At 40.0% G+C, this 11,380-nt stretch overlaps 1 protein-coding gene across 1 annotated transcript; it reads right to left on the bottom strand.

The window, feature by feature from the left end:
* Nucleotides 1-8,409: 8,409 nt before the first annotated feature.
* LOC121451655 (E3 ubiquitin-protein ligase Topors-like) lies at nt 8,410-10,423 on the bottom strand. Its single transcript, XM_041657353.1, has one exon. It carries the CDS (start codon nt 10,417-10,419, stop codon nt 8,410-8,412), a length of 2,010 nt encoding a protein of 669 aa, XP_041513287.1. The 5' UTR covers nt 10,420-10,423.
* Between the last annotated feature and the right edge of the window lie 957 nt (nt 10,424-11,380).

Here is an 11,380-nt window from a genome sequence, read left to right as displayed (position 1 = left end):
GCCTATAGGTGCCAGTCTTCCTCAAACCACAAAATTATTTAGGTGCCTCTTAAAATCCCAATGAATTTCTCAAACATACAATACAATGTATGTGTTAATATAGGCATTCACACATACTTCATGTATAATATGGCTCATTTATTTTTTTCTTACAGACAATGTGAAAGCTATACATTATTTTTACTAAGAAGAAACTCATTTAAGTTATAGTAAGAAATAACAAAGAATCAAATTATTTTTGTTAAATACAAATTTTAATCTATAATATTGGTTAATTTTAACCAGTTGACTGTCATGCTAAGGAAGACTTGAATTTCAACATTTTTAGGGCTGGGAATGCAGTTCAGTGCTAAAGAATACATGAAGCACTATATTCAATTGCCAGTACCACAAAAAAAAATCTTTTGGGGAGTGGAGGCAGGCTGGTGTTTTATCCCATAAATCTTTCAGGGCAGTAATTTTTCAAGTGCTTGGGAGCTAGTTCAGTTAGTGAAGTACTTGTCATGTAAGCATGACAACCAGAGTCATAGAAAGGTGGGCATGATGGTACTGGAAGGGTGAAGACAGGAAGCTATCTAAGGTTTGCTGGGCAACCATCTAGCTGAGTTGGTGAGCTTCAGGTTCAACCGGACACCTTGTCTCAAAAACAGGTGGACAGTAACTGAAAAAGACATCCAATGTCAACATCTGGCTTCCTCCAGCATATGCACCATATACATATACACATACACATATACACATGTTCACACACATACATGGATACACAAACACACAATCAGAAGTGCTTTAAAAATAATGTGTATATGAAATTAGAAGATATTAAAATGAAGGTTCTGATTTGGGTGAGGTCTGTGATGCTGTTAAGTAGCCAATCTCATGTGAAAGCACGAAGGCTTTTAGGGTGCTGCATAGGGATTGGTTGCTTATAGGTTTCCTTTAGACTTCCCATAGGGTTCCACATACTTGAGCATAGGTGACTGGGCTTTAGGCTCTAATACAGAGGCATGGATGTAATGAATGACATTGGCTTTCATAACACGGGACCAATTGAAATCACAATTTCTTCATGGTGGTTCTTTGAGTTATCTGATCCTACTCAGTACACATCTGAGATTTTTGTCTCATTCACCCACTCAGCATTCCCTAAGAATTCTGTTATCTATCTTGTTCTTGTCTTAAAGATGTTCATGCTTGAGGTAAAGAAAAGAGAAACCAAGCTTAGATATGTTGTAGACAAAAATGGTCACATAGATATTTTGGTATTACAGTAGAAGTTTGTCTACGGAGGAGTAGTTTTTCACTTCTGACAGCTTGACAATTAGGAAAACATCATATAATCATTCAAGGAAAAGACATATTCTAGAAAGTGTATACTTTCTAAATAAGATCGGAGCAAGGAACTTCTGAAGATACAAATTCAGCATAAAAAAAAATAGCAATGACTTTCCATAATGGGATGTTGTACATGACTGTCATCCAGTAGAACACCTGCATCTTTGGAAGTTCAACTGTGCACACTTGCAAAAGATCATCCCAGCTGGCCTTGTTGACCTCCAACATCAATTTATAACAAGATGGGTTGACAGGGTCATAGGACACTCACTGGAGTATCCGGACACTGCATGCCACTTGCATATACAATATTCAGCCCTAATTGCTCGTTGCCTCAGTGAGAAGCTATAAGCTTTATAATCTGAGGAAGACCATGGGAGAGAGACTCTATATTTGTGGTTAAAGAAATGCTGGTTATGTAAAGACTTTTCCACTGTGTCCTTTCGTGAAATGGAGAACACCTATACTCTTGTAAGTAATCCCTCACTTACGCTTTTTAAGTGAGCCTAATTAAATCATTGGTTTCCCAGAGTGAACTTTAGTCAAATACTAACATGGACACTGATTTGTTGTTGGCACCATAAGACAAGGGACAGAAGCTGTTTCCATATTCTTCTGGGAAGGAGTTTTAGCAACATGTCCTGGCATGGTTGAAAAGAGCCTGCCACAGTAGAGGCTGGGAAAGCAATAAAAAACTCAGCCAAAGGGCAACTGATAATTGTGTTGCATCTGCATCTAGTCAGGCCACATCTGTTTCCTGATTGTTCTAACATGCAGACTCTGTATTTAAGTACCTTATTCTTCTGAGTTTCTGAAAAATAGTGAAGGAGCAGAACAAACTCCATTTTGAGAAAGAACTTCATTTCAGACAGGGTTTTTTTGTTTGTTTGTTTTTATTGAGCTATATATTTTTCTCTGCTCCTCTTTCTTCCCCCACCCCTTCTACCCTATCTCATGATCCCCATGCTCCCAACTTACTCATGAGATTTTGCCTTTTTCTATTTCCCATGTAGATTAGATCCATGTATCTCTCTCTTAGGGTTCTCTTTGTCATCTAGGTTCTCTGGAATTGTGAATTGTAGGCTGGTTTTTCTTTGCTTTATATCTAAAAGCCAATCATGAGTGAGTACATGTGATATTTGTCTTTGAAAGGGGTGAATACAGACCAGCAAAGTCATAAACACTTCCAAGAACCTGGTCAAATTGACCCCACTAAGGTATCAAAACAGCATCTGTTTACATACGCTTGCTTCGAATGTCCTTGTATCTGATTACCCACTGGTTTGAAATTCTTGTCTGCTGACAGTAGCTGTTTTAAAATTCCCCTATACCCCAAACGATGAATTCGAAGTTGGTATGCCCATACCCAATCCTGAAATGCCAAGGTTTGAGCCACTCCGATTATGGTTTTCCCTTTAGAAACCCCATACCCTGAGGGCTCTGGGCCATTTTCCTCCATCTGCTGCATCAGTGTGCTGAATTACTGTCTAAGCTGGCTTAAATTCAATAAACTCCAGTGTGTTTGCATCAGATACCAGCTCTGTGTTGGCCTTATTTGGGCGTTCCATGTGATGCGGGCTCAATAATAGAATATATATGCATAAAACTTGCACATTTCCAAGAATGGCTTATATAATATTTAATATATAAATATGCTTCTTGTTATGAATTTTAATGGAAAGAAAGCCTTTTAGTGCACTAACTCTAATATTACTAACATCATTGAAACTACCTGTAATTCCAGTACTTTATAACTCACATTTTAAAATGTGTATATGAATGAGACAAAATTGCATGTGACACTTTCAAAACGTTGACCTCTAACTTCACCCTATAGTCACAAAGCTTATGCTCAGATCTTAAACACACAGTATTTAGTCTTGTGTGTTACTATAATGTAAAGTTAAAATTTAAAGAATGAAAAGCTGAAAACTTAGATTCTCTACAAACTGTGGTTGAATCAGTTTCATTTAACTGAGGTGAAAGCTAGATTGTAGACCACTTACTTATCAATGATCAATAATCCCACAGTACTGAACTGAATACAGTTCAATAATACCACCGTAACTCGATCAACGTGTTTACCAAACAATTCCAGCAAGGAGGACCCTGAATTAAGTGTTGTGAGAGAGAGGTGTGAAGGCGTAAGTCACTACACAGGCCTGTGGAGTTTAAATCCACGTGGGGAGTCCAAGGCCGCTGGCGGCTGAGGAAGGGAGGGCTCCTGCCAAGCCGAACTAGAGCCCGCCAAGCCCGCAGCCGCCAAGCTGAACTTGCACCCGCCAAGCCCGCAGCCGCCAAGCCCAACTTGGGGCCGCCAAGCCCAACTTGGGGCCGCCAAGCCGAACTCGCGGCTGCGAGTGGGGAAAGGAAAGGTTCTAAAACCAAACGTTGGGTGCCAAAATGAAGGCGTAAGTCACAATGCCACACCAATTCGGGGTTATGATTATTAGGGTGGTATTTATTTAAAGGGGAAAAAACTTACTGATCACTGTCCCAGGCAACAGCCCTCTACGCAACCAGGAAAGGAGTCTAGTCGCAGGCGGAGCAGGAAGTGAAGAGAGAGAGGAGAGGGAAGTGGCCGCTTTTTTAAAGGGAGAGAAACCACGCCCCAATGGGCTGGTACCTCAGCGGTGATAGGCTGGAGGAGTGGGAGGACCTCCCACAACAGAGGTGTTTGCCTAACACAGAACAGTTATGGTGTGTCCTGTTGGTAAGAACATGCAGATGTTACTTGTATCTGTAGGTATTCTTCTGAATTGCAAAATATACAGATACAGTATATGTACATACATGTATATGGTACTGGTGGAAAACTTTAGATAGATAACTTGCATGAATAAAATTATACATCAGAATGTCAATGGCAATGTAGCTGATCTGGAGAAAGGGATCCCGGGGTCAGTGAAACCAGAGGAAAGTACACTCTACTTGTTCTGACAGGGGAGTAAATGGTAGACTTTCCTATGCACCTCAGCCAGAATATGTGCACTGAAATACCAAAGTATTTAATGACTTTTATTTTCTATATTAACACCTGCCATTACTTCAATACCTTCAAGACCTCATTTCTCCTTACCTGCTTTTCATTAGAAAGGTGAGCTATGGCTCACGAAGCAACTGCACTAAGAGCACCAGAGAGTCAAGGGCAGAGAAGAAAATATCACTTTGAACCCGAGAGGTCTCAGCTGTCCCACATCCCGTAGAGATGCTGTGTGAACTGAAGCATATGTACTGAGGATCAGTCACCTCCCTCCTCCCAGCTGAACCCATTGGCATCAAAGGACAAGGGAGAGTGAATCTGAGAGTGAGGAATTGGCTTTTCTTCTAACAAATAAACAGAAGTAACCCCTTAAAACCTTCACTTCCATAGCTATCTTAGCATTTTGGATTATGAATGAAAATGTGTTCTCGGGAGTGAAGAAGACCAGATGCTAAAGATCCTAACTATGTCTGGGTTAGATTTGAAAAACTCAGCCAACCATAACAAGCTATAAAAATACAAAGCGTGTGCGGTTAGACCTACAATGAGGTCTCAGCTCTGCTGTTTTTTCATGATGTGATCTCTCTGAAACCTTTCCCCTCACTGGAAACATAAGCATAATTAAAGTAACCTCAGCATGTGTGCTCAAGCAAAATGACAGTGTTTGCGAGTGTAGTTGCCCAAAGGTGACAGAATTAGTTAAGTGGAAAACGCTACCACGGAAAGGAAGCTGTGTCAACTGTAACTTAAGATCATTGACCCTGTTTAAAAACAGCTCTTATCATATTTAAAATGATATGAAATTTATAACTCTGGGATACTTCTAATTTCTGCATGAGACACTTTTTCATACCTTTGTACCTCCTTTTTATTTATTTTTTTTAATTTATTTATTTATTAAAGATTTCTGCCTCCTCCCTGCCACCGCCTCCCATTTCCCTCCCCCTCCCCTGATCAAGTCTCCCTCCCTCATCAGCCCGAAGAGCAAACAGGGTTCCCTGACCTGTGGAAAGTCCAAGGACCACCCACCTCCATCCAGGTCTAGTAAGGTGAGCATCCAAACTGCCCAGGCTCCCCCAAAGCCAGTACGTGCAGTAGGATCAAAAACCCATTGCCATTGTTCTTGAGTTCTCAGTAGTCCTCATTGTCAGTGGTACACATTTGGAGCTAGATAAAGTGCGAATTGTATGCAAATAAACTAAATGGTGAGTTTTATTTCAAAGACAAACCATTAATTGAAAGAAACCAATGATACTATTTCTCATGTGACACACATCAACTGTACCAATGAGCAAATAAAAATGAAAACTCTCGACAACTTTGGAAAAAAAAAAAGATCATTGACCCTGGAGTTGGGTACACTGCAAGGGCAACACTTGATCACGTTCATTAGCAGTAAGATATGAATTAAAACAAGCGCTGTGGACACTTGAGTTTGTGGAGAATTTGAGCTTAAGGTAAAAGAGAGGAAAGCTAACAGAAAAGTAAGGCAAGTCATGATCTATTTTTTTTACTTGGTCCATCTTCCTGTCTTTCAGGGTTGCTTTTTTAACTTTCTGAGATTTGTTGAGTGAATGCATTGCATCTCTACATCCCTTTTGGTGTGCATGTGTGTGTGTCTGTGTGTGTGTGCGTGTGTGTATGTGTGTGTGTGTGTGTGTATTGTATATGTACACATGCTCATAACTACAATCTCTCTAAATCAGAACATTCACTCATTTACCTGAAGACCATTAGATATTGGTTTGTTCAAGCCAGAAAAAGACACTGTTGGGTCATGTGCATACTTCTAACCATATAGACACTTCAATGAGCTCAGGTTAAACAGAGATGTTTTGATTCACTGTAATTGATTTCCTGTTCCCAATTTCAGGGCCTTGTGTATTCTACTGGATCTTCAGCAATGGATGGCCAGCTCATGGTTAATTTTAATATAATTAATATTAATGCTAATGTATATTTTCTAAAATTTCCGTAAAAAAATCCCAAAGCCTATAAATTTGCATCTGGAGTCCTGTGCTGTCTCTAGGAGCCTAGTGACTACTGAGAAACCAGGAGCCATGAGTCAGAAATCTGATTTCATTCCTTTTAGTTTGACAGCAGCTTTCGTTCTCAGTGTGTCTCTCAGGAGCTCCAAAGACACTACATGGAAAGTTCTAGACATTTTCGTTTGGGTCCTTTACTTAAAGTTGCTTCTAAAGGAAAACTTGGTAGCCATTTCCAATAAATTCCTCTAGCAAATTCCTAAACGTTTTCCAGGACTGCACAAGAGACCTTCAAAACCTTCCTTTTGAGGCTCCTATTCACTGTGTGTTTGCTCATGCCATGTACCTGTGCATAACTCAATCCAAGTCCTGATTTTATAAAGGATTCAGAGATGCGGCACACTGACTAAACAAAACCCAGTGAAAACTTCAAATTGAAAAGCAGTTGAAAGCCAGTTCAAAAGACCCAGGTCCTGCTTCCAATGCCCTCTTCTCTGACTTATCCAGCTTTTCTCTCTGCTTGCTTTCTTCCCCTTCACTTTAAACCTGCATTCTTCACAAACTCATGAACTTAGCTCCAGGCAGTGTCCAATCTTTACTGCCACCAGGGAGGAAGAAACACTCCTTTTTCAAAATAGTTTGAATACTCTTGAGACATATGGGCTCCCAGTCACCACTGGTCTCAAAAATCCCATGGCTAAGGGCAAAATACTTTGTCTGAAGTTTCCTCACTGTCACTGGACCAGGTGTCTGTGAGTGAGAAATCAGAATTACTTAAACACATGACTTAAAATAGCTACATTTCAGGATTTGTGGGGAAGGCTGTAAAAAAAAATCTTAGAGATGTTTATTTTAACTACTTTTTAAAATGGATTTGAAAGGCTGGTGACTACAGGGTGACCCTAGATATATAGACAAGTATATATCTTTAGAGAGTGGTCTTGTCATATTTTCTAGGCACATGAAATTCTACTAGTTCTGAAATACAACACACAGAGAAAATACAGGTACACACACACTCACACATGCTCCGTGTTTGTTCCTGCTGCTCAACCCCAAAAGAACCACACAGAAACTGTATTCATTAAATCACTGCTTGGACCATTTGCTCTAGCTTCTAATTGGCTAACTCTTACATCTTAATTTAACCCATTTCTATTAATCTGTGTATTGCCATGTGGCTGTGGCTTACCGGCAAGGTTCTGGAATGTCTGTTCCTGGTGGCTATATGGCTTCTCCCAACTCTGCCTCCTTTCCCCCAGCATTCAGTTTAGTTTTCCCCACCTACCTCTGTTCTGCCCTGTGCAAGCCTAAGACAATTTCTTTATTAACCAGTGGTATTCACAGCATAGAGGGGAATCCCACATCACATGCTTAGCAGTATACATAATATGCATAACTTTCTTAAAAACTTAGATTCCAACTATTAATATAAGCTTTGCTGTGTTGGGAAATCTGGGCAGCCAATCTTCATTGTTAAACCCAAAACTAAAATAGAAGGAAAATATTTGTTTAAAATTTAAATTACAACTCTCTTTCTCTCTGTGTGTGTGTATGAAGGTATGTTGGGAAGAGGGCATGTTTGAGCCATGATGTAATTGTGAAGGTCAGAGAGGATCTGTAGGAGTTTTTTTTCCTTCTACCATGTGTGTTTAGGAGACTGATACCAGGCATCAAGAGCTTCTACTCACTGAGCCATTATGTAGGGTCCAAGTGAAATATATCAAGGAATTCTACTCATTTACAAAAAAGGAGACAGAAGACAGAAATATTATTTATATACATGAATAATTTAATATATGTCTTCAATCAGACTTTGAATTTAACTATCAGATATTTTGTTCTAGTTACAAAGTGCTAAAATTAATGTTTTTATATATTTCAGATTATATCCATACTTTCAAAGAGCCCTGGTGCCTGTCTAATTAGACTAATTTGCCTTTCAAAACAATTAATATTTCTATGCTTCTGTTGCTATCTATTTTAGATCCATTCTTGTCTGAATACTTCTGAAGTCTTCAATGTCTGTCTTTTTAAAATTTACTTTCTGCTGGAAGTTGCACATTCAGAATGACAATTCATTGGTCTTTGATCATTGAGATCCCCCAATTAAACACAGAACTCTGCTGCAGTCTGAGAACCCTCATACTGGCATTTGGATTTGAGGGGTTCAAGTGTCCCGACTTTCCTAGTTCTATCGAGTAGGTTCTTTCCCTTCTTCTGCTGATGACTTGGGGACACACATGTCTCAGTCTGGAGGCCTGTGAGACTGCCACATTCTCTTCTAGTTTGAGAATCACAGTTACCTAGAGAGGTGAAGCTTTGTCTCCTCCCAGCAGGTAAACAAATCTTGCCCTGGTGGACTGGGGTCAAAGATGCAGTTCTGCAGCCTGATTCACAGCCGTGCAAATTTCCTTTTGATGATTCACCATGTGTATTTTGGGTGAAGCATTTGCTTTTGTAACTTCCCCTCAAAAAGAGATTACTCTGATCTCTGCTTATGGATTGCTTTCTGGGCCCGGCACACCGGGATTTGGATATGGGTGTCCTGGAACTGGATAATATCTGGGTTCTTGTACTGTGGTGTGAACCAACTTCTATAGATTGAGAAGACTGGCTGCACTTTCTCTTCTTTTTTGTAAAAGTAACCGGCATTTTACCATTTCTAGTAGGAAAGGGGACATTTCCAGAGACACAATTCATAGAAAGATCACTTTCTCTGGATTTGCTGTTTATCTGGGTTCTTTCTCTAGACAATCTTTGAAAAGCCTTTGATGAAGGTCCTTCAAGCTTCTTTTTCTTTTTTTCTATTTCTTTTTTCTGATAATGTACCTGTTGGCCAGGACTCAAAACATCTGTTTCCTTTAAATTGTACTTTCTTGGTGGAACTCGATTAGAATCCACTGCTGCTCTCCAGGTGTGGGAAGTGGTTCCACTATTCTGCAGGTCCTCAACATGGTCGGGGAGCAGCTTCGGGCTTTCTGTCTTTTTCTCTTGAACATCTGTGCCTGGGACGCTTTCCTTGAGATTATCCCAGTCCAGTAACAAATTGGTGGTACAAACCACATCCTTGAAATCATCTAATTCCCCTTCGTCTTTGGTCCAAGTATTGACTTTGCTTGCTGTTTTCTGATGGGTCGTTGAGGCTGTAGGACTTTGTACGGAAAAACTGCCGTTAGGGAACTGCTTCAAGTCAGAGAGAGGCCTCTTCCCAGTCTTGTTCCACTGAACCTGGGTGTTCTTTGACTGCTTTGCTCCTTGCTGAGATATCACGAGGGAGAGATCATCAGGCAAAGACAAGACTGGAGCGGAAATAAAGCTCTTGCTTTTCACCCACGTTGAAAGAGGACACTGGTAGACGGCACTCCGGTCATAGGTCTCCACGTCGTAAGACGAATGAACAAAACTGATGAACTCATGCAGAAAGTGGCAGGTATGCTGTAGGAGATAAGGCTCCAGTAGGTGAGCGAAAGATTCACTCTCCAGGTCGAATTTGGTCATGTGATGGAGAATGGCAGCTAGAATATTCTTCACTGTGTAGCCATAGTCTCCATAAACAGCAGTGAGTTCTCGTTTCAGCCAAGGGATCAACCGGTGGAGGCTACTGGGATTTCTTTTGAAATAATTCGCTGAAAAGTGATTTTCCAATTTAGAGCCTTGGACATGTTTTACCCAGATTCCAGAATAGTACAGAGCTCGTCTGAACATCACAATCACGTGGTCTTTAGAGTGTCCCAAGGACCTGGAGTACGACTGAAACTTCCCACGGTCTCCCAACTTCTTCAGTACTTCTAGGATAGTCAGCTCTCTCGATGGTTTGATTTTCCGTTTGGTGTTCTTTGGGGTCTCGCTGAGATTTTGCCTTTGAGAGAAGCCCATAGAACTTTCTTCCTCTGAAGGGAGAAACACAGGGTCTTCCTTGTTATCATTCTTCAGGCCGTTGGAACAAGATTGGGAAAGAAAGCGTTTCATGATGGGAGAGAGTGAGGATTTCTTACTTGGTCTGGAGAGTGACGCAACATCTTCCCTCTTTCCGAGAAGGGAATTCCAGTCAGACTCACTCTGACTACATCCCAAACAGTTCGGACACTCACAGTTCGAGGAGAGCTCTATTGCCATTGGCTGAACAGATTCTATTTCCTGAACTGAATGTTGGGGAAGAAACATTGCTTCAAATTAGTTTCTCATCTGGCAGGAAAAATATCATTAAAAGTACTCCATGCATATTTGTATAAATCCCTCTCTCTCTGTGGAATAAATTCAGGAATACAGTTAGGAGACACACTACTTCTAAGATTATTAATAGCATGCACAGGAAACTCGATGTCTGTAAGGCAGTGAACACATGGGCGTATTGACTTCTTTCTTTTTCAAAGTAGCATTTCAAGCTCTGAAAAGCAAATTCAAATAAAATGAAATAGACATTAGCCCACAGACATATATACACAAGTAACATTATACAGACTGAGAAAGCTGTATCTACTTACTTAAGAATATGTATCAACCGTTAAAGGAAACAAAGTCATGAACTGAGAAGAGAGTATGGGAAAGTAATACATGGGAGGAAAGGATAGTGAAAAAATGATGTAATTACATTATAATCTCAAAAAATTGAAAAACTATTAAAAAATTTAAGTATCATGCTCTTTGACCTGGCAATTCCATATGGTTTTAATCTAGATACATAAGAAATTAACACATATTGACAGCTTTAATGGCAGTGACAAAAGCCGAAAGTTACATAAGTATACATTAGTGAGAGATATGTTGAATGAATGGCGCATTATTATTGTATTTAATATTAGGGATCCATTCAAGTGAAGTGAGGAGACTAACATCTACCAAGACAAGGAGATGGTTGAATATGTTGTTCATCTACCAAGACAAGGAGATGGTTGAATATGTTGTTCATCTACCAAGACAAGGAGATGGTTGAATATGTTGTTCATCTACCAAGACAAAGAGATGGTTGAATATGTTGTCCATCTACCAAGACAAAGAGATGGTTGAATATGTTGTTCATCTACCAAGACAAGGAGATGGTTGAATATGTTGTTCATTTACCAAGACAAAGAGATGG

This window comes from Microtus oregoni, unplaced genomic scaffold (genome assembly GCF_018167655.1).
Source record: "Microtus oregoni isolate MIOR12 unplaced genomic scaffold, Mior012 000008F_ref0000371, whole genome shotgun sequence".
Lineage (NCBI taxonomy): Eukaryota > Metazoa > Chordata > Mammalia > Rodentia > Cricetidae > Microtus > Microtus oregoni.
Note: the sequence above shows the minus strand (reverse complement) of the source record. Positions and strands in the feature narration are given on the sequence as shown.

What these genes read in the sequence shown, in the direction of transcription:
- LOC121451655 (XM_041657353.1), bottom strand. Translation starts at nt 10,419, where the DNA reads ATGGCAATAGAGCTCTCCTCGAACTGTGAGTGTCCGAACTGTTTGGGA.